The 22,983-nt window shown below is 37.5% G+C and overlaps 1 protein-coding gene and 1 non-coding gene across 3 annotated transcripts; one reads left to right on the forward strand and one right to left on the reverse strand.

Moving 5' to 3' along the window:
* Window positions 1-12: 12 nt before the first annotated feature.
* LOC145491240 (uncharacterized) lies at window positions 13-22,942 on the forward strand. Of its 2 annotated transcripts, none has more exons than XM_081470392.1 (32): window positions 13-309; window positions 1,662-1,733; window positions 2,422-2,496; window positions 2,954-3,028; window positions 3,543-3,653; window positions 4,239-4,434; window positions 5,729-5,855; window positions 6,576-6,856; window positions 8,002-8,253; window positions 9,520-9,593; window positions 10,033-10,162; window positions 10,346-10,383; window positions 10,926-11,075; window positions 12,196-12,324; window positions 12,674-12,732; window positions 13,453-13,517; window positions 14,735-14,805; window positions 14,891-14,953; window positions 15,442-15,498; window positions 16,416-16,476; window positions 16,731-16,781; window positions 17,564-17,634; window positions 18,152-18,328; window positions 18,659-18,751; window positions 19,297-19,333; window positions 19,827-19,909; window positions 20,043-20,116; window positions 20,381-20,432; window positions 20,913-20,999; window positions 21,690-21,781; window positions 22,282-22,314; window positions 22,700-22,942. In XM_081470392.1, exons 1-32 carry the CDS (start codon window positions 187-189, stop codon window positions 22,728-22,730), a joined length of 3,090 nt encoding a protein of 1,029 aa, XP_081326518.1. In that variant the 5' UTR covers window positions 13-186; the 3' UTR covers window positions 22,731-22,942. The 2 variants fall into 2 exon arrangements, with proteins under 2 accessions (XP_081326518.1, XP_081326519.1); XM_081470393.1 differs by having other exon boundaries at window positions 10,929-11,075.
* On the reverse strand, window positions 17,133-17,205 carry Trnat-ggu (transfer RNA threonine (anticodon GGU)). The gene has a single exon. It is a non-coding gene; the product is annotated as a tRNA-Thr (tRNA).
* Window positions 22,943-22,983: the final 41 nt, after the last annotated feature.

Consider the following 22,983-nt stretch of genomic DNA (forward strand, 5'->3'; position numbering starts at 1 on the left):
ATGAGGTTGGTGAAGTCATGGAAACGGCTGAAAATGGCGGCCGACAAGTTTGTTGTGGAACTTCTGTTTTCTTTTCAATTCTCCTCGAGGGTAGAATTCCTCTACCTCTCTTAGCTTAGAAATTGATGTAGAAGGAAAATATCTTTCGTGTTTGGTAACTTTTGGAGGTGTTTCTGGCTAATTATCATGTCTACACCAAGGGCGCGAACGCGAAGCCGCGAGACCAAGATTCCAGACAATAAACCTGTGATTGGTCTTCGTCCCATCAAGGAAAGGAACAAGCGATCAGAAGCTATGATCGAGGAGCAGGTAATAAATTTTAATTACTTTCAGTTATTCTCATGCATAGAATGCACGAGTAGAGTTACATTTTCGAAGTAGAAAATAAATTATTTATGTGAGGTTTTTATCCGGAAATTGGCAACCCGTGAGATTTCAAGTCAGAGTTACATTTTGAATTTAAGCGCACAGTCAAACTAAAAGTCCAAAACATTAAGCTTCTTAAGCGTGAATTCGATAATCATCGCTTTGTATGTTCCAAAAGCGGAACTAATTAAATCTGCTAAATTTATAATGTGGCTGGCAGAAGTTAAACTCAGTGAGTGCTCTAACCTTAGCTTATTTGTTTGAAATAAATTGCAAATAATATTATTGGAGACAATAGCCGACGTTTCGGTTTCGTGACACCATTCTCAAAGTAAAGTAAATAATAGTATTTTTAACTTAATATTTGATGTATTACTGGTTAACTTGATATTTGATTTGTTACTCCTTTTCGTTTGATTGGTCAAGATGCACATGTCCCCTTTGTGTGTCTTGTGCCCTTGTTCCAAGTAACATTCGGCCAGAAAGTACATTACTGTCCACATCTGTGATCTTTAAGACAAAATAGAGGGAGTGTATACTTTTATTTACTACATTTTATAAAGGACTGAAAACTACAGTCAAAGTTGTTAGAGCGGACTTGTCATGAAACCAGAAGTTGGTTGGGTATCGTAATCAGTTCCTTGTACCAACTGCACTGAAGTGTCTCCAAGGCAAAATGGTTGAACAATGTTGTTGCACTTTATACACAGGGTATTGTGATCTGTCTTCTTCTCAATAAACTCAGCAGACAGATGATTGAACACCACCACAAAATCCACAACTTTTTGCTCAACCTAATCGACTGTAGTAGAACCTGTGCTGACAGATACTTGTACCTCCTTCTGTATGATTATTAAGAGTACTAACATTATTATGAATACACAATGTACTATTACTAGTCATGATCCAAGTCACCAAAAGACACTACATGCTCATTTTTAATCTCCCAGGAGGGAGGGAAGTTTAACTGTTATATTTGTACATGGCTATACAGGGCTCGAAAAAAACTTGAATTCCAGCTTGCCCTTGGGACAAGAAGCTCTTAAATTTTGCTTGCCCTGGGCAAGTCTTTGTTTGCTCTTTTAATGATTTCGTTGGCAGACTTCTTATATCACCTGAGCCCTAGCTTACCCATCGGGCAAATGGGAATGAAAAGTTACTTGCTCAGCACTTTTTTCCAGCCCTCATATGTCATTTTCTTCAGGGAGAGAAAATATTTAGTAACTTGTTATGTATGGCATGTTAGACCACTGGTTGACTTACATCTTTTAATTTGCTTCTCTTGTACACTGTAGATTTTAATTATGAGGGAAACTCAAAGTACTTTGCACAAAACCTTAGAAAACCTTGAAAAGGCTTTAGCAGAGGTAAGATGTCAACCCTGTTTGTGGTATATAGTAACCATACATGTAGAATACCTTTATCAAATGGTTGTTCACTCTGTTAAGGTTTAGTTTTGAAGCCAAAAGCTACATTACCATGATGTGCACTAGCCATGTGGATATATACCTTAACCAAAATGCTTGTTAACTATGTACATGAATATGTTGTACGTCAAAATGAAATTCAGGTTAACATGAAATTCCTTTGTCTCTTAACCCTAATTATTCATGGATCATGAATAATTAGGGTTAGAAGACAAAGGAAATTGAGAATCAAACTAAGTTAAAATCATTTTAACCTGAATTTCATTTTGACCTATAAGATATATGTTATGGGAAAAGGCCCTGGGATCGGTCAATTAAACCTTCATTTGGATTACAACTGGTTGATTATTGTTTTAAATAATTCATTTATTTGATGTGCATTACACTGAAATCAAAATGGTTGAAAGAACATCCACTCAAACGAAGATTTCTCTTAGAAATCAGGTTTGTAGACTCTGTTTTGATTCTCATGGGAGTCTCCTGCCCCACCCCCAAGTAAGGGAACAAGGCCATGGGAAAAACTTAGCCTGTGGTTGGAGAGAGGGTTTGTATCCTGGTCATGACTATGGTACATGTTCTTCCTCTAATGCCTGCATCTGGCTTTAATTTCCATCTTGTTCTTTATTAGGATGATCTGGAAAAGAGTGAGGAGGAGTTACAACAACTTTTCAGCAAAAGTGAAGAGCTACTTATAATCATCCAGGTACTTACAGTCATTATAAAACCACATGGCAAGGTCTGTTTGTGAGCTACATGTACTCTGCCTTAAGCTGTTAAGCTACTGAGATGTTATGTTGGAGTTTTGGTTTCTCACTCTTTATTTGTAAAGGCCTTTAATCAAGTCTCACCTGACAGTTTTAATTAAAATGAATTATTTTGTACATTGTGTAGTTCCAGAAAATATCCATACCTCCCCAACAGAAGGGATTTTTTTCTGAGATACCCCTCCTTCCACCCCTCTGGAAATTCCGATCAACCTTCATACATTTCTTTAAATTTTTTGGTCTTACAGTACCCCCAACCCTTAGGAAATTCCAATCCCTTATGTGAGGGGAGTATGGATATTTTTGGGAACTGCACATTGAGCTAAAATTATTTATATTTTTGGACTGATTAGAATATGTTACTTTATTTGAAATTTTGTCCATTTTTATTTTCAGGTTTTAATGAAAATTCGGAACGAGCTTGCTCATGCTCGATTGGACTTGGAGAGAGCCATAAAAACAAACACCGGGGTAAGATTCAGAAAATTAACTAAGATATCATTATTATTTATGACTAAATGGTATAACTGGGCAGGAAATAAATTTATTGTTTGGCTTGTGGTCATGACATGTGCAAAAGTGAAACGTGGTTGACAACCATCACTGTTTTCTGGTCCAACTTGAGTAAGCTGTAACTCGAAAAAGAAACATTTTCAGTGTTGTTATCATTGGTTTTTTCAATAAAGCCGATAACACCATCTTCAGACACCAGAAAAAATCTTGCCAAAGCCACCATTTCTATCAGAAAGTAGAAATCAAGTGTTCACATCAATGTTAGTGTGGGGTTAAAATATAAAACATGCAATTTAGTTTGTCTAAGCAATTTATACAGGTCATGGAGATATTTGATTAGACAAATACACCCTGTGTAGTGATATTGTATCACCCTGATGGTATGGATTTTTTTCATGGCTTTATCACACACTGATATCCACACTTACATGTAATATGTAATTACAAGTATGTTTCACTCTTGTCTTTATAGGTTGACGCAGCCAAAAAGAGGGTAAAATGGCTTCAAGACAGACTGGAAAAAGTTCTGCTTACTGCAAGAAGCTATTGTCACTTGTACAATAGAACATTACTAAGGAGCAAGGTAAGTCTTTGTTCAAAACACCTGTTAAAAAAATGGCTAGATGACCACTGGCGACAAGTCGCATGAGAGTGTCTTCTGTAGCCAATCAGAAGTCATCTAAAATGTATTAATTACCAGTCAAAGAAGTAGCACCTACTCAATCATATCATTTGTATACTTCTTGCCCAAAATGACAACTCAGTTAATGTGTTACGTATGAAACCCTGTGCTCTAGTACAATTTCACAGAATACATATTGTGTAGTTCCAGAAAATATCCATACCTCAGCCCATGGAAGGGATTTTCTCAGACCCCCACCCCTCTGGAAATTCCAATTATGCTTCATACATTTCTTTAAATGCTTTGGTCTTACAGAACCTCTACCCGCAGGAAATTCCAATTCCTTTCTGTGGGAGAGTATGGATATTTTCTGGAACTGCACATTTTGGTTCATGAAGTTTACAAATTGATAAGGCCAGCAATTTTCAGATAATCCAGATAATAAAATAATTAATGGTTAGTTACATGTATGCTGAATTTTAGAAATTATGGACACATTTAATAATTATTTGTCATTTGCTGTTTATAATTTTTCAACCCATGTAGACACCAAAATCTGGACTCAAAGATCAGATTTCAGAGAAGCTATGGAATAGACTCTCTGAAGGACAACAGCAATTGCTACTTCAAAGGGAGAGAAAGAGACTGCAAGAAACAAGTAATACAGTGGATGACAACATACATGCCAAACCCATTGTCAAGGATATCACAAAAATGCAAATGCCACATACCGAGTCAACGGGTACATGTATTGGTGAACTTGTGATAACTGTAATATTGATCGGTATCCTGGGAGGTACTGTACAAGGACTTTTTATTTGGAGGGTGCCCCACCCCAAGGTCCAACCCCTTACCCTTTTGTATACTATTTTGACAGAAAAGGTACCCCTGTCATATACTCCTTTCACATGGTCACTTAACCGGCACGTTTTAAGAATAAATTGCCAAAAAGGAAATCTTCTTGTCACTTGTATGTATTGCTTAATAAATTAAATGGCACAGCCATAAGGGGTGTCTGTTCCAAATATTCTAATTAAAGGCCCTTTTAAATAACTAAATGACAGATTTCCCTACCCTTTCATATACCTCAACTTGTGAAATTCCTTCCCTTTTAGATACCTGGAAAGGCACCCCTTTTGGGTGGAGTCTCCCTGTATAGGCCATTATAGAGAGTACCCCCCCCCCCTCCTCAAACAGTGTATAAAACTACTGTCGTTCTGCCTTGTTATCATCAATAGACCTTGCTTGGGTGGTGTGTTGCCCCATTTCAGACTATGTGATGATATCCTTGAGAAATTCTTGCATTTAAATTTTCGAATACAGTAGTCATGTGTAATGAATGAATAATTTAAGATGGATAAAAGAACTAGTCTCAAGAGAATATCATGTGGGCTATAATGGGAAAACAAACTGCCCAGAAGCTAAAAAAGCCTATTCAGAGTTATACAGAGACAGAGTTATACAGCCTACATGTAGACATGGTTGTTTGAACATGTATCACATGATTAACAAGTACCGACTAGCATTCCATCCTGGCCATGGGGAGGTAGTAGCAATCTTCTTGGTTTACTTCATGCTGTGTAAAACACAGTTTTTCAATTGTCAGCACTGTCCTGGCCCCCCAAGCTTGTAAAAAGACTTCTGTAAAGTTAACATACTGTAACTTGGATGTTAAAGACATGATAACATAAATTAGTATCACCCAACTAGTGGACTAATGCAAATCCTGCATTTTAATTGGCTACGCTACTAGAGGACTTAATTAGCAATAGTCCTTGAGTAGCGAAATTGGCGCAATCGAGCGTGATGCTTTCTTTCAGTTTATTCCCAAATAAATATTTCTTCAACTTGCATTTGCTAACTTTATTATTGCCTTTTCTGTCCGACTAGTTGGGTGATACTAAAACAATTAGACCCTTCGCCCTTAAGGGCCACGGGTCAATAACCCATGAGGCGAAGCCGAATGGGCTATTGACCCGTAGCCCACAAGGGCTACGGGTCTAATTGTTAATTATACAAGTTTACTTTTATTATAGAATCAGTCACAGCTGACAAAAGTGTAGATGCAACAGAGGAACCTGAACATCAAGTCATAGTCACAGATACAGCACAAGAAAATGATAGCATGGGTCTTGTTAAGGAAAAGAGTGTGTCTCAAAAAAGGTACTGACGGTATATATGCAGTTCCTCTAACTTATGAATTAAAGAGATTTATGTGCTGTCTTAAAATGGGCTGCAGACATGAATTGTTGGTTTGCTAAATGATTCTCCAAAAAATGCACATCTTAGAGAATTTGAGTTATTTAAAATTGTACAGGTCTTAACTTGCCATCTTGAAATTTTTTGCAATGCTGTCTTGGATTCTTGATTTCTTCTGCAAGGCCAAGAAAGTGCCATCTCACAAAAAATTAAAAGCAGATAAAAGTCTGAGAACTTTATTTTGTAGTTTTAATTCATTTTTCGGTAGCTAATCAATTCCTGTCCTGTATGATGTCCCCAAATTGCTGCAATTAACAGTTTGCTACATGTATAGTACATGTATTACTCAGTTAGGGGTGGGGAACTTTCAATGGTCCTTCGTAATCATAGGTTTTACAGAATTTTGCAGGTCTTGCAGTCTTGTTTTTTAGCGATAATTTATGTATACCTCGTAGTCTCAATTTTTTCATCTTAAAGTCTTTCTTATCAAGTCCTTATTTGTTTGTTTTTATTTAAACAACATCTTCAATCATTTTAGAAACTGAATGTCCACGCATGTATTTAAAACACTTTGAAATCTTGGTCTTTCAATTTAAAAAGCCAAAATCTTTCAGGCTCACAAAGAAAAACTCTGCTCTCACCTTCTCACAAAATCTCACTTTACCATTCATTCTTTGTCTACAGAAAGCAGAGAAAAAGGTCAGATGGTTCCAAAGGTGGTAGCAATAAATCATCATCAAACAATTTAATGTCAATGCTTCCACCAACAAGTCCACAAGATGACCAGTCTGACCACGAATCTGACACGACTGCTGAACCACAATCAGAACCAGAAGACTTTGATGATCAAAGGTCAGATTCCATTGCAAGCTCAGTGGTCATTCATGAGTTCGAGACAGGTGAATCTGATGTCAAGGGACATGTTCCAGTGGTGGAGGTGTCTGAAAGTGATGGAACACCAAATGGTACTTGATATATAGTCGGATATGTCATAGGTCAAGTTGTTTGTTGTCGTTGTAAGTTTTAAATATCTAAAACAGGTTTTAATTGGTTGGTTAAGAAAGGAGAAATAATTTTTATAACATATCACCTCAGAACTGTCGCGATAGGGCCCACCAGTCCTCTCTCATCCGGTGTATGAAACACTGACCAACTAAGGTTTCCTTTATACATGTAGGCTGATTTTTAATTAAGTGTGCTTAATCAGGTACTTGCTTGTATTCAGGTGCATGCTCACTAGTTCACTCCTTTTGTTTAGGGTACCCACATCCAGTTTGCATGTGGTTTGCACATAATTATTTGTTTTAGATGAGTTTTTGCTTAGTTTTCTATCTCTGTCAGAAGATAAAAAGGAATATCTGTGTTGAGACAAAACTAAGAAAGTAAAAATTCAGATAACTTTTTTGTAATTAGATAGAGCAAATGTAAATCTCATCAGAAAAAATAATGAAAAATGTTTGTGTGAATTATTGATGTATTAGCTTTGTAATTTACCAGGAGATTTGAATCAGGTTCCAGGATGACCTTTACCGGACCAGGTCCGGCTGTGAGGTCAAACGACCAAAGTACCTTGGAGACTATCTTTAGATAAAGATCAGACACTGCATGATTTTGAACTTGGAGACTATGTTTAGTTTAAGATTAAACACTGCATTATTTTGAACTCAACTTGAGTTTAGATTATACTATGGGTAAGACAGATACTGTTTGCTCTCAGAAAGACAGCTTTAGATAAGTCATTTTGTTAATGTTTATCGGTTCAGGTTCTTGTGCTTTTAAAGAGGAAAAGATGTAACAATAGGATTAGAATACAGATCGACTTATGTAAGCTGATCTCACCTGGGGACTGGGCATTGTAAAATCGTAAAATCAGCACACATACCTGAATATAGATTGATTCTGCTCTGAACTTAACTGTCTATGTCTTGGTTTCCCTATTCTTGTGGCTTATTACACAGTACATTAGCTTTGGCTAACAGGCTCTCGAATTAATATGGAAAATGTACTATTTATCAGAGTTGAAGTTGAAAAACACCAAAGCAGTGAGTTGTTTTCTTCCACTTCTTTCTTGTTACTCATTAATATACTTGATGACTGCATTATAATTTAGATGGAGAGGATTCCCTGCTTCTAACACCCATTAAAGGCAAAAAAGGCAGAGAAGAATCTGACGACTTGACTGCAGTTTCAAAGGCAGGCACAGTGCAACAGGAGGATGATGACGACATGAATGATGACAAGGTTGAAGAATATTGGAGCTCGGACCATCATAAGTTTGAGTGGTCAGGTTATATGCAGAGTCTTAATCCACGCTCATGGCATGCGCTTGGACTTGGAATTCCTGAAAGTTTCTTATCTAAAGGTTGGTGTTGTTTAAGAAAGTTCTGCCAAAAGAGAGCTGACGGTATTTTTGGGTTGATTGAATAATCAGAGCCCTGTTTTTATGGAAATAGCCAGCAAATGGTAACTGGAGGGGGAAGGGGGTTCAGAACCTCCTGCCTCACATACTCTGCTCTCCTGCTTCCCATTTCTTTATCTCCCAACTCCCCTCCACCACTAACTAATACTGGTGGTAAATGTTCTTGATAGATTAATTTACCAAAACTGAGATGTTTGAACCAAAGCAGTAAACTAATCAGGGAATCATTATTTGTATAAGTTTTTAGTTAGTATCCCAGCCCAAAATGTAACAAAAGTTGAGGCTCCAAAGTAGGTTACAGGTACAGCAGTGTTTGTCACCAAAAACTCAACTGCTATTCAAGTCTGTCTGAGAAGTAGACGTGTGTTTCGGTGCATAAAAGAACAGTGTTACATATATCTTATTGGATGTTTTGGTGTGTAGTATCACTAAATATTTTTTACGAGTTGTGCCGTATTTTGACAAGCCCATAGGGAGAGTCAAAATACAAACAACAAGTAACAATATAAAGCGATACTACACACCAAAACATCTAATGAGAGATTTATTATCCAACTGCTGTAGTCAATAAATTTATCAGTGAAAGAGGGAGAGTGTGACAGTTTTGCATGAGCGCGTCAACCTGTCTGGCAAACAGGTTTTCTACTGTACAAATAACTGTACGATATTTCTTGATATTTGTACTGATATTTGGATGGTACTGTATTCGCTGCTGTTGGATAATAAAATGTAATAATTTATTACACACGCATGCATGCCAAGCACCAATTGGCATCTACTTTAGACCATCATGCAGCAAGTGAGGGTTTCAAACACAAATATGGTTTTTGGTTCACAGGCAGGCTTTACTGAGGCTCGCAACCAGGGTTTGTACATGACATGCAATAGGAGCAAAAATTTAATATTAATAACGGCCATGTCAAAAGGGTAAAAAGCAACTGAAAGGAAGACATGTGATTACTTAATTTGTGAAACAGCCTCCATTTAAAAAGTAGCTAAAAAGATATGTCAAACATGAATTTTGTTAAAATTTGTTCCTGAAACAGGATGGCAACTCTCTCCCCCACCTTGCCTCTTGAATTACTTGCAGTTGGCTAAAAGATCAGAAATTCCCTGATTCTAAACTAACTCTCAGAGCGCAGAGGAGAGTACACTCTTGGTTTGTGTAATAATTTACAAGATTCTCTTTTCTTCTCTTTTTTTATACAGAAAAGCCAAGTTTTGATCCAGATCTTCCATGGAAGGAGAAGCCAATGAAAGTCAACAGTGTCATTGATGTGCATGTAAGTATTAGGCACGTGACACTGAAAATATCTGAGGGAAATAATTTATATACACCTGTGCACATGGATGGCTTACATAATATCATTGAGCTATTGTGTTTTTCTAAAAAAAGTTCAATTATTTTTTTGCCACAGCTTAAAGAATCAAAAAGAGGGGAAAAAAATCATAAGCGTCTATATATGCAAATATCCCAACACAGTCATGTTCATGATTTCCTTTCTTTAAACTTGATGAATTATAAATGAGTTTAAGAAATTCAATCTATAAATTTTAAACATTATTTACCTTCAAGGAGTAACATTAACTTTAATGTATAACTGTATGCTTGGCAGTTAATAAATTCAGGCCACCTGCTGTAAAGTAAACTTTAAAATTGCCAAATTGAGTTGAAGTCACCTGTAAGGAATCCTTGCACATGTGTATTTATTTTCTTTACAGAAAATTGCACTGGATAAATTGCTGGTGAGACTTCACAAGATGTATGAAGCCATCTGCCAAGCAACTCAAACCACGATTGATCCAACTTTGAAAGATGAAAAAATAGAGACAGTAATGGGAAAACTCGAATGTGAGTTAATGACATGACTGCTTGAGATGACTTGAAAACAAACTTTAACTTTCTTTCCTCTGCCATTTTTGTTAGCTTGATTATGTGATTACTGGTATTCTGTTAAAGGCTTTGTTTGGCCTGTTTTTCCAATGAGATTATTTCAATCTTCAGTTTAATTTTCTGTTTTTATTTTGCTCCTAGTGGAAGTGGAGGGAGGTTCAGCAATGGAAAAACAGCAGGTATATACTAACATTGCATATATTACTATATCAAGGCTGTGGTCTATGAAAAATTACGAGGAGCCCAAAGGTTCCTGACCGTGAAATCCTGGGTGCCCTGCACTTAAGCTTGTATGAAAAAACAAAGTTTTTTCAGTCGCCCAAAGGCAAAAGCTAGTCACCAGTGGCACCCAGATGCCTCTAGAGCACAGCCCTGTACATGCCATTAATTCAGTATAAAAAGAGCTTCTTATTTAAATAATAACATTTAACGTCATCAAAAGACGCTGAAAAAACTAACTTGTAAGATGAAGAATGGCAATTTTTGGCCTGTTGTTTTTCAATGGTGAAAAATATGGACCATAATTTTTTTGTACTTAAGACGAGATGTCAATCAATTGTTGATCAAGGGTCGATCAAGAAAATTGATTGACACTTGACCATGCATGCCTTTAGTACACACGACTCAAAAATACTATCACCAAACATTAAAAGTTAAGATTAATCATGCAGTGTCCCATATGAGAAGGGTTTCGGAAACATGTTTGGTTATCTGTTTTCAGCAGGCTACCCAGCCATTGGTATCAAAACGAGCCAGCCATGTCAGTTTACCTCATATTGGTAGCCCAGCAACTGGACTAAAAAGCACAATGTCCATGGAGAAATATCCCGTAATTATACATGAACCTACAGCTATCAGGACGGCACGACGTGTAAGTGTTTTACTCCCTGGGGGAGGACTTCAATATAAAAAGGACAGAGGTGCTGGTAGCACCTTTTAGTGGTGAAAAAAGTAATTCTGCCAGAAGATATTTGACAATCAGCAGATTTTTATTTTTGTCTCATTTACATCAATAAAAGAGTGTACATCCAATTAATGTGTTGTTTTAGAATCAGCACCCCTTTGGGGTGAAAAAAAGTCAAGCCATGCCCACAAAACAGGATCTTAGCACCTCTTTTCAAAATTTCTGACAAGCACCCCTATCCTTTTTATATAGGAGTCCCCACACAGGTGTTTTACATCAGCTGTAACTTTTCTTTTTGTTCTTTTCATTTGAGGCTCACAACAAGATGATAATTTGCATTACCAGTAAAATTAATTCTTACTTGGCTGACTTTTAGAGCCTGGGTCAAGCCCTCTACTAACTATGGTCAAACCAGGACAAGAATCACCAAAATTTTAAAAGATGAGAGCTGCTCAACAGGTTCTTTTTCAACCTTCAGCAAGCATGTAACAAACACAAAAAAAGTCATGCCAACTCTCCAAATAAAATTGATGAGGTTGAATCTGACGAAAGTACACAAAGTCAACGGAAGTCGTCAGGAACATATTTGTAGAATTATATAATTATATAATTATATACAATGTAGATCAGAAATGCAAAAAAAATAATAAATCCATTGGGAATCACTGACTTTGTCTCAGGGATAAGTGTATTAAAACCACTGATTTCAACTTCAGTTTTGTCATCCTTTTCATATTACTTAACGTTCAAACTGACATTTGAAACCATCGTGCGGGGATCAAAAAGTTCAAAATGGAGAAATTCAATGGCTCCCTAATACAGTATTGAGACTCACTAGTCACTGCGAATGATGAGTTTACAAAGCTATCAGGTTATTGTTTAAGAAATATATGTTACTGTGTGATGATAATATTATTCTTTCCTGGTCACCTTTTTGTATTTAAAGTACAGTGTGAATATTTATTTTTATTAGAACAACCATGTACATGTATACAATTTTATGTACAAAATTAGTGTAGGTTCAATTCAGTTAAGTAAGACGCATTTAAATATTGACTTCTTTGTTTATCTGTACCTTCATTCATAGAATCCCAAAAAGCTTTATCCCCAACATTCATCTGCATGGTGTGAGGAAGTTGAAGAGAGCTATAGAATGCCGAGTATTGTTAAAGCAAAAGCAAAACCTAAACTTCACAGAGCAAAGAGTGTTGTGCAGGTAACAAACTATTCAATTATGCTAGACACCTTTCTGTGATGGGCACCTTTCCAAGACGGACACCTCTCCAACATGAACTGTCTGTCAGTTACGTGTAGTTCTCTAAGATAGACACTGATACCACTTCTTAGACAGACACTTTCCTAACATGGGTAGATCTCTAAGATGGACACCCCATTCATGTAGTGTTACCCTTCTAAGGCCAATAGCTACAATGTATCTATATTAATATGTAAGATTGACTCCTCTTTGAGAGACACTTTCTTAACATGGATACCTCTCAGTTGTTTGCCATTGTAAATAGTTACTCTGTATTAAAATCCTTTATAATTTCTAATTCCCTTGTCAGCCACGTTACTTGCAACGAAAACAGGAAAGTCCCAAAAATGAGCGGCAAGTGTCAGAATTGTAAGTTCTTCAAACATGTTTCTTTGCTGTACATGTACAGGGCTATGCTGTACAAATTACATTGTTTTATCACTAAGTTACAGAAATCCATGCAGTAATAACTCTATCTGTATGCACAGCCAATCCTACATGGGTGCTGCGGTTACTTCTCCAGCCAGTTGCTGAGGCCATAAAGCATAGTCCCAGCATTTTATTATACTTACTGCACCATACACATTGTACTCCATATTTTTACCATCAACAGTATATTATACTATATTTTATTACTCTATAACAGTACTACATGTATTATAGATCTTTGGAAAACAGTCCTAAGAAAATACGCACACTGATTGGTTAAAAATCGTGTTTCTACAACTCGATAGAAACACAGAACTAGCACCAGCTGTTGACGTAATGATGGCGCAAGAAAAGAGAATTTACATTTTGATAATCAAAGTTAACAAGTTGTTTTCCTTTTTTCGTTGCAGTGTTTTCTAAAAGAAATAGAAAACATGTTCTCCGATGGTGTTTCTATTGAGTTATAGAAACACTTGTGAAAGTTTGAGAGAACTCGAAAAAGCTGTGAAAACACTCACCTGGGGCTCGTGTTCCCACAGCATTTCTCGTTCTCCCAAACTTCCACTTGTGTTTCTATAACTCGATAGAAACACGGTACATGGTTTCTATTTCCTGAATATTATTTTTATGACCTTTTTTTTTTGTTTAACCCAATTTCAGGGATCCTGCCAATAAATCAATTTGGATATCATCCATGGTAATGAAGATAGTGACAGCATTGAAAGGTGATTGTTTGTCATTTAATAATTGTTATAAGTACATTACTTTGTTACATCAGTTGTCAGTTTTCAACAAAAACTATTCTTGGTGTATGTTGATCTCATGGGAGGTGCAGTGACCTCATGGTTAGTGTGCTTGACTCTGGAGCAAGCGGTCCGGGTTCAACTTTACATAATAGTATGTTGATCTCATAGGAAGAGGCTTGTCAATACCAGAATATTGCCTCTGAATTTCTGTAGTTTCCCTTATTTGTTAAGGCCATTCCATTGCCCTCTCTCTTGTGCAAAATAAATGGGTCAGTCAGTTTTTGATAAATTAAAGGAGAAACAAAGTTGCAAAAAAAATGTAGACAGATAAAATAAATTTTAAGTAGTTCCAAGCAAGCTTTGGTCATCAGGTCTCTCCTGTCACTGCTATTTTGCAACATGTCAACATCACTCCATGGTTGCTAAAGATGTTCTTATTAGGGTTGATTTATTGATGTCAAAGTCACTTTAAGATGGACACGAAACTCGATTGGATAAGTTGGGCAATCAACCATGAAGCCTATTAGCTAACTTCTGGAAGGGGGGACTCCCATATAAAAAGTACGGGGGGGGGGTGCTTGTTGTTCCTTTTATGGGTTAAAAAAGCAGTTTTGGTACATCTTAGGGTGTATTTGGGTAGCTGCACTATTGTAAACAACGCATTGTATATTCTTTAGGTATAATTAGGCTACGATTAGTAATTATAATTTGTTGTATGTAATCTATTGTAGTTATGACGTATTGTAAGTATTGTAACTAGTGTTATGTCTTGTGTTGTATTGTATGTATTATAACCCAAAATGTTGAAAAAAAATAAAAATTACAAAAAAAAAAACATCTTAGGGTGTCACGTGTTTAGCCTCAAGAGGTCCACAGCAGGAGCTTTTGCAGTACCTTTTAGGGTAATGAGCTGAATAAAAATATGACAGAAGATAACATGTTGTTTTAGAATTGGTACCTCTGAGGGGTGAAAAAAAATTCAAGCCACGCTCACAAAATGGGATATTGATACCTCTTAGGGGTTCTTTTCAAAATTTCTGACAAGCACCCCAGTCCTTTTTATATATGAGTTTCCCCTCCCCGGGCCAACCTATGGTTAGCTAAAAGTTGCTGAATCGCTTTGGTTAGCAATGAAAAAAATTAATAAGGTGTTGTTATTGGATGTGTGTCATTCCCGAGTTTTGATGTCTCCACAGTGTTTACTCCCGTGGACAGAGAGCAGTCTGTAGTTTTAGATCATGATGGTCCAAAATGGAGCAGAATTCAGGTACTTAAGTTGGATTGATTGAAGTCACTCTGTTGCCATCCAAAAAGATTTACATCATTCAGTCATTTTTTTTTTGGATTTGTAGAATCTGTTGGGTGAAGGAGGTGTGTTATCTTCAAATTCAGAGATAGCTGCCGAAGCTGCAAAGGTAAAAAATTAAATTACACTAGGCTATCATTGAACTTCACAGTAAAATGGTTGATCTACCACTATTTTTGGTTGCAATGACCTGGGCACCTGAGGGGAAATGCAGAAGAGAGATGTTGTGGAGGACTGTATATAGAGAAAGGGAACACCTTGGGTACAAGACATGGAGGGAGACAGAGAGGGAGAGGTTGAGTCCTGAGACAGGGTGGCTTGAAGGAAGAGGCTCCATTCTCCACAAGGAGGGAAGGGAGTGATGATGATGATGATGATGATGATGATGACGATGACGATGACGACGATGATGATGATGACGATGGTGATATTGATGATGATGCAGTGACGACAATGACGTTACAGTTTTGACTCATGACGACGATAAAGATGACAACGACGACGATGATGATTTAACGTTACCAAAAACTAAACATGAAGATGGCCAGGGAATCCATGCATTTTCAACTGAACTTTTTCCATTCTTACTTTGTTCAGACTATCGGTCAGTTGAAGTGCCGTGAAAAGTGTGTGGTGGATACCCTTTCTGAAGTGGTAAGTACATTTCATCACCTGATGGTTATGTGCTGATCTTTAGATAGTTGAAAAGAAAAGTCTCAGCTGCGTCCTAGTGGCCCATTAGAGTGCCACTTATTCTCAGTTTCAGTTGGTATATTGATGAGGCCAAAGGCTGAATCAACTATGAAGCTCATAGAAAAAGAGAACATTTCAACAAACTGTTTAATAATTGGTAGATTTTCAGTTATTTTATGGATAGTAATAGTATTATTAGTTATAGATACCTGTAGGAATCCCTGACATGCTAGACGATTTAGCATTGTTGTTGTTGTTGTTATAATTTTTATTATTGCAGTTGAATCTCCGGTTACGACCACCTCTCGTAGGCAAACACCTCTCCTCAGCGACCAGTTTTCCAAAGTAACAAAAGTTTCCAAGTTTAAATCACTATATTTGGAACCTCTTGTAAGCGACCACCTTCGTAATCAACCGCGACCACTTTTAGAGCTAAAAGTTTGAAATTTTCTTTTGTTTCTAACCACCCGTAAGCGATGGGCACTTGACAGATAATAGAGCACAAATTGAATAGAAAGGTGTTGTAACATTATCGCATTCCTCGGTAGTACAAGAGACGGAAATTTCTCAATGGGAAGTACCAGACTTTTTCTCGAAATTGACTTTTCACATGAATAAAACCTTTTATACATGGGGTAAGTCTCTGCAGCTTATTACCATATAGTAATGACGCAACATTTTGACCCAATATGGTCTAAGCTCTCGTAAGCGACCATATCCCGTAAGCGACCACCTGGGCCTGACATTTTGGGTGGTCGCTTACGTGCGGTATAACTGCTGTATTATGACCGATTATGCGGTGCATTACAAAAACTCAAAATATAGTAAATTCAATTTTGCTTATTATTGGTAATAAAATCTGTTTTCTCCTTTTTCAGATAAAACTACGAAGAGACCCCAAGGTGTGCTATGAAGCAAGCAAAGCATTGATCTTGTTAGGTAAGCTTTTTCTGGTCGTTCAATTATTTGTTCACCTGAGTGTGTTTTTCAAATTGTAGTATTGCAGTTCCTGTGCCCAACCAGGAGAACAAGTGAAGAAGTTTATCGGCTCTTTGCATGTTGTTTCACATAACTGAGCCAGCATGTGAAAAAGGGTTGTCTTCAAAGCGTAAGAAAACAAGCTTATGCTGTTACGAAGTAGGTCCAATTTCAGAATGGTGACATCATTTTTTTTATATTTTTTTATTGCACAGGGACATGGGATCCAAATGCAATGGGAGTCATTAGACAGTACATTAAAAAAGGTGAGGAGATGTTATAGTATGAACCGAAGATTTAGCATTGTAATGATGACTGACAAAAATAGCTTGAAGTATGGGCTTTAAATACTGACTGATTTGAGTTTTACAATGGATTTGTTTAAATACCAATGCCATATCTACCCTGTGGTGGGTGGGTTTAGAGAATGCATGTTGCTCAGCGCGCAGCAAATGCCAGGAACCCATAAGAAAGTTTGGGTATTGACTGCCTCTACAAGTGAATATATGAAAGTTCATATATTTGAACTGCAGAGAAACATATGAAGACATGATCGATCATCGCAGCTAATTATACACAACTTAAGCAGCTGTCAAATTAAAGCCTGAAAAAAATTTAGGCTTGAACGGGATTTGAACCCATGACCCCTGCAATACCAGTGCAGTGCTCTATCAACTGAGCTATCAAGCCAACTGGGGGCTGATCACGTTGTGAGTTTGTAATATACCCGTAGATGGTGAAGATACAGTCCCGTGAATATATGAAAGATCGTATATCTGAACTGTGGACAAAGATATGAAGGCGTGATTGATCATCGCAGATATATTTAGGCAGCTGTGAAATTAAATGAAATGTCTTAAATTTAATGGTTCACTATGCTGGCCAACTTTCTAATGTCGTGTACCCCACTGATTATGGAACCTGTTCACGTTTTTGACTGAAAGTGACCAGGGGACTTTTGCAGCATTAAGTTACAGTTTGATAAGATTATCAAAAAAAACTGGAAAAAAAATAAAACAATATTTTAATATTTACCTTTAACTTCTAGGAAACAAGGCTGTTGTAATGGAACTGTTATCAACAATGACCAAAGCAAGGGACATAGCTTTTGTAGATAAAGTAAGTTCATCTTCCAGGAATTTCTCTTTGCAACATTAGTACATTATTAGCCGCACAGGTGATGAGAGTGAAGAAATCTATCAACTAGGAAATGACGGAAATGTCTTCTTGACTCAGTGGGCGGGGTAGTTGATCACGAAGAATAGTGATGGGGACAGGTGCAAAGACCTTTATTGGGATCTGAGAACTTTTTTGATTTAGACATTTTTGGTGACTTTTGTTGGGGTTAACCATTTTGGCACTCCTTTGCTTGCTCAATAATTGAGATTTTGGGGTACTACGTCCTAAGATGTTGAAGTTTTGAGGGGTCTGGTTTTTGCCCAATAGGATTTTTTGGGGAGTCTACATTTTGGCCTCATGTTTCGTGATTTATATACGTGAGTCCTTTCCTGGGCTTCTTGATGTACTTCCAAATTCTCACAACAAACATTTAAAAAGCAGAATTAAGGATTCAGATAATCTACAAAGAAAATTAGTGCAATTATAATTAAGCATATATGATTTTTTTAATTTTTAGACCACCCATGAGTTTAAACAGTTGGTCAGTTTACTCATATTTACAATCAAGACCCAGTCCCCTGAACTGGCATTTCATGCCGCAGTAAGTCTGGGGCGACTGTGTGTGGTTGAGCCAGTCTCAAAGACGTACCTCATTACCAGACTTCCCGAGCTGTCGCCTCGTGACAAGGGAGAGGTGAGTTTGTATAGTGTCGATAAAGCAATAATATATTTGAAGACAAAACTCAAAATGTACCTCTGGCAATAGAAAACCTAGAAGTCATGACTGGTCATCTTAAAACGGTATTCTTTATTGATGGTAAATTAGTCAACATTCGTTTTAAATGGCAGTTTAGTTAACACTGAGGAAAAGTTAACTGTTAGTTAGTGAGACTACTCAAGCATTGCGTGATGGCAAAAAGATTTATTTTGTAAACAGTTGATATTTCAAGCTAAAGTGTGATTCTTTGATCAGAGAGTATAAGGATTTTGTTCTAATTACTGACTGTTTTTTTTTTTTTCAAAGGCACTGTACGTTTTGATAAAGCAAATGAACTGCAAGGAGAAATTGGTTGTGGATGCTTTATTAGAACAGCTAAGCACTGCTCATAACTGGAAGGTGAGCTTTATTCGAGCCCCATTCCTCCCCCGGATTCCTACCCCAAATTGGAAGAAAGGAAGGAGGGAAGCGTATGGGAGAGAGATGTGTTGTTGCAAGTTAAGGGTGGAAATTTTACGCAATTTTACGTTTGGTGCTAGTGTTCAGTTTTTTATCATATCTCAGTGCATTGAAATGGGAACTCTTAAGAACGGAGGGTTTTAACTGGATTACTGTCATAAAATCAAAGCTACATCCCAAAAACACGCATTGAGCTTACTGCAGGAAAGCTTTCTCTGAACTTTCACAAAGGTTCCCGCGGGAAAATGCAAGCGAGGTCCCCGATGCCGTTTGCCAAAGCCGGGAAAACATAGCGCGGGAAATCGCCCTCACCCAGTTAGTTCGGCGAAAGCAATGAAAACATGATTGTTTAGAGAATGTTTCATGAATTTCTTGCGTTTACTGACAAATGCAAAACTGAACAAACGTATATACCAAAACAAACACAAATTACATTCAACAGTCAATCAATGTTTATATATTAACGTTTTTATCTTGTTCAACAGCTAAGAATGGAAGCAGCAGATCTGCTCATATTTATCGGTAAGACAATTTTTTTTAGCTTGTTGTTCCATGCCAACTTATTAATGAAAGTAGACAAGAAATTTAGAAATCGTGTTTAATTCATTTAACTCAAGTTGCTTTATTTCATCAACTGCTAATATTAAACGTCTGCAGCAGTGGTCTGCAGATTTGAATTTTTTTTTTCTGCATGGCTGCCTGAACGCAAGCAGAAATGTTTTCATTTTGTATCTCAAGGCTCCCGAAGCGAGGAAACACTATTGCGGAGACATTGCTTTGAAGCAAATGTTCCGAAGACTTCCGAAACTTTTGGTTCTCGGGACCCGGGAGCAAAATTTGCTTGAGGAAAAAATGCTGCATGTAAGTGCAACTCGGGGAAAAGATTTCGGGAAATAATGTTTCGCTCACACTGTTTCCTCGTGTGGAGGGATCTTCATATACACTTGTTTATATAAGCCATTGTGTACGCAACAGTGGCTCTCCAACAATTTATCCATCCATGCTCTTAATTTAGGGGCAAGAGACGTGTTCAAGGTTAAAAGTCCTGACGAAGTGTTTGACACATTGGAAAGGTTACTTTGGGATCACGCTAACAAGGTCAGTCCTATTCATTGACACTGGAATGCCTTGACTGTTTTGAAAAAAAGTATATTGAGCAAGATTTTAGAGGGCATTCTCATTTCTCTTTGACAGTAATCTATTTATGTTGCTTTGTTTCGTTTCTTTGCAGGAGTTGAGAAGTAAAGTGTCTGAAGCATTAAATTCACTCGATTTACGACAGAGAGCTTGTCAACTGGTGCTCAGGTGAATTTCAAATCGGGGATGATCTGTCCTCCTTTCTCTTGTGGTATAGTGAAAAACATTTTTTCTGAGACAGTTTACGGAGTCATTTTACTTCTGTGGATTCTTTCATTCAAGTGCAAACTTCATAAGTGGACGTAGACCGGACACAAGAGAGCGGCGGAAATCGAGCCTATCCTCTACCAGAACTCCCACTTCAGTATACAGTTATTTTTATATATTTTGTTACGTATATAATGCCAGCTTTTGTTTTATGCTCTTTTTTAGACGGCTAGAGGATCCTGCGGAAGAAGTTCGAGGACGCGCGGTCATTTCATTGGTACGTACATGAAGAAATCACCAACTGCTTCCACATGCTGTTATAACCCGTTCGTAAATTAGGAAGAATCAGTCAACAGGTCAACGTTAACGGTTTCATACTTAGTTTCTGTCAAAAGAACAAGGGCTGGATTTTCGTGAAATTTCCATACTCGTCTTCTCCAATCAGAAAATAAGATTTTTTGATTTTCAAATTCAAATTTAAAATATGAAGATATTGACTGAAAACGTTTGGGAGTGCTGGAGATTAAGGTGACCTTCAGATTCTGATACCATTGAAAATGAAATTGTTCTCTTTTTTTGCTGTCTCGATTTCCATTTTAATTTTTTCCTGGAGTCATTTTGTTGACCTGTGTTGCGTTCATCCAAGGCACTTAACGTTAACAGTGTAATTCTCAACGTAACACTCTTGATGCTTCGCTTGTAATATGATTGCATTTCAAAGTTGAAGCTTTATTGATTGATGTTATTTTTTTCCCAGGCCACCTTAGAAATGAAGGGAGTGAAGGAAATGAAGGCGCTCTTGGACATATTAGAACTGGACTCTAGTGTTTACGTCAGAATACAGGTGAGGTCAACCACCTCGTATGTATGTAAGATTTTAATTCCATAATTAAGTGAGTGCGTTTGTTGAAAACTAAGTGATGAATCAAGGGGGGTGGGGGAGGAGGAGGTAGATAGATAGATAGACAGACAGACAGATAGACAGATAGACAGATAGACAGATAGACAGATAGACAGATAGACAGATAGACAGATAGATAGATAGAAACTTTATTAACATGTGAGGTGGCAATGCCTTCTAGCATGGGGAAATCCCATACTAATAGGTCACGTTCGATATATTAATATGCTAACATGGCTCCGAGGCTCTCGGCTCAAAATTGTAAATTTTTTAAATTTCTTGTGTTTCTCAATTCCCAAAAGAGACTTGGATACAAAGAAGACAACACCAAGTATAGAAGTTTGTCCTGAAAGCCTTGGAGCCGTGTTAGAATATTGATATATCGAACGTGGCCTATATGAGGACACAAAAATGACTACCAAATCAAATTTAGTGACAGTACTTAACGTGCCTTAGAAATGTACGACCCCAAGGCCTGAACATCCCCTCCCCCTTCCTTTATTGGAACATGTCCTGATGCACAAAATTCTCACAACATAAATAAACGAAATTTATGGGAATCAGTGAAGAGATTTGATAGTTTGATATTAGGCTAAAATGTTGCTCACTGTCATGCTGTTCACTGTTCCTCAGGTAGTAAGGGCGTTTGGCCTCATGGAGTGGAATGACCCAAGAATTCTTCGAAGCCTAAGAGAGCGAGAGAAAGGCGAAGGGACGCTAGCAACGTAAGAGTTTGATCAATTGACATAACACTGTACATTGTACAGCGTCTCCTTCCTGCAAGCCAAAGGCAATTTTTGCCACCTGAGGTCATCTTCTTTTCCTTCAGCCGTAAATTTACACTGCTTAACAATACTTGGATTTCGTAATACTTTTTGTTGATTTCTGCCCCTGTTTTCAATCTTATGGCATCAGCTCTATTTGAAAAGGAGAACTCTGGTGTATGAAACCCTCGTACCACGAGTACGAACACTGGCTGAAATGTTTCACGGAGACAGTGAACATCAGTTTAAAGCAAATTTTTGATTGTGTTGTTAGTTTCGGAATTGTGCTCTACAGTCTTTCTCCTCGTGCTCTGGCTGTCAGTTAGGTGCTTCTTTGCGGCTTACCCCACAAGAAGCCAGCCTCTTTCAGTGCTTTTGTCATGCCCCCTTTACACCCCCACCCCACCCCCCCCCCCCAACTCCAATTCAACCGTGATTTATCACTCGCTGTTCTATTTCAGGGAAGCAAGAAAGACACTTGCATTTCTTGTCAGGTTAGTACTTTCTTATGTACCCAGTTTCAGAGAGGATTGAAAAACGCTTGATATACTCATATCACATCGTAGTGTGTTTGAAATTGTGATCGGTCATGAAGTAACCCCTCTAATAGACGATTTACTGTTATCTGTTGAGCTTCCACATCTCTGTTTTAAGCGCACTCTCCCCTTTTGGAAAGAACAAACTAATAAAAGGCCTACCATCCTTATCTCGGTTAGGCATTCTACGAAGATTTCCACACCTCCTTCTGTATGACAATATAACGAGATTCGTGACGTCATCAAGAAACTTATTTCGAAGTTGCGTTTTGCCTCAGTGCTAAAACGAGTCTTCTTGTGGAACCATTCATTTGAAAATGTGTTTTATCTGACTTTCTCTCAGATGTCCCGGCAAAACCACGACAGTTGAGTAATCTCGCCTTGACCCCGAGATAAACGCAGCAGCTCAGTCTTGACCGAGCAGAGGGCGGGGAACTGGTTAGGACTTTGTGATTAGTTCTTAACATTGGCTGGTCACCTTAGTTTTAATGTTTGGATGTTATTTAACGTAAAATACTGTCTTGTAAATACTCAGTATCAATTATATATTTTGCGGTAATAAATTCGAAAGTATTTTTGCTAAAAACTAACGCCTCTCTTGTGAATACTTGAGAACCTCACAGTTTT

The sequence above is a fragment of the Orbicella franksi genome, chromosome 6, assembly GCF_964199315.1.
Source record: "Orbicella franksi chromosome 6, jaOrbFran1.1, whole genome shotgun sequence".
Taxonomy (NCBI): Eukaryota; Metazoa; Cnidaria; class Anthozoa; order Scleractinia; family Merulinidae; genus Orbicella; species Orbicella franksi.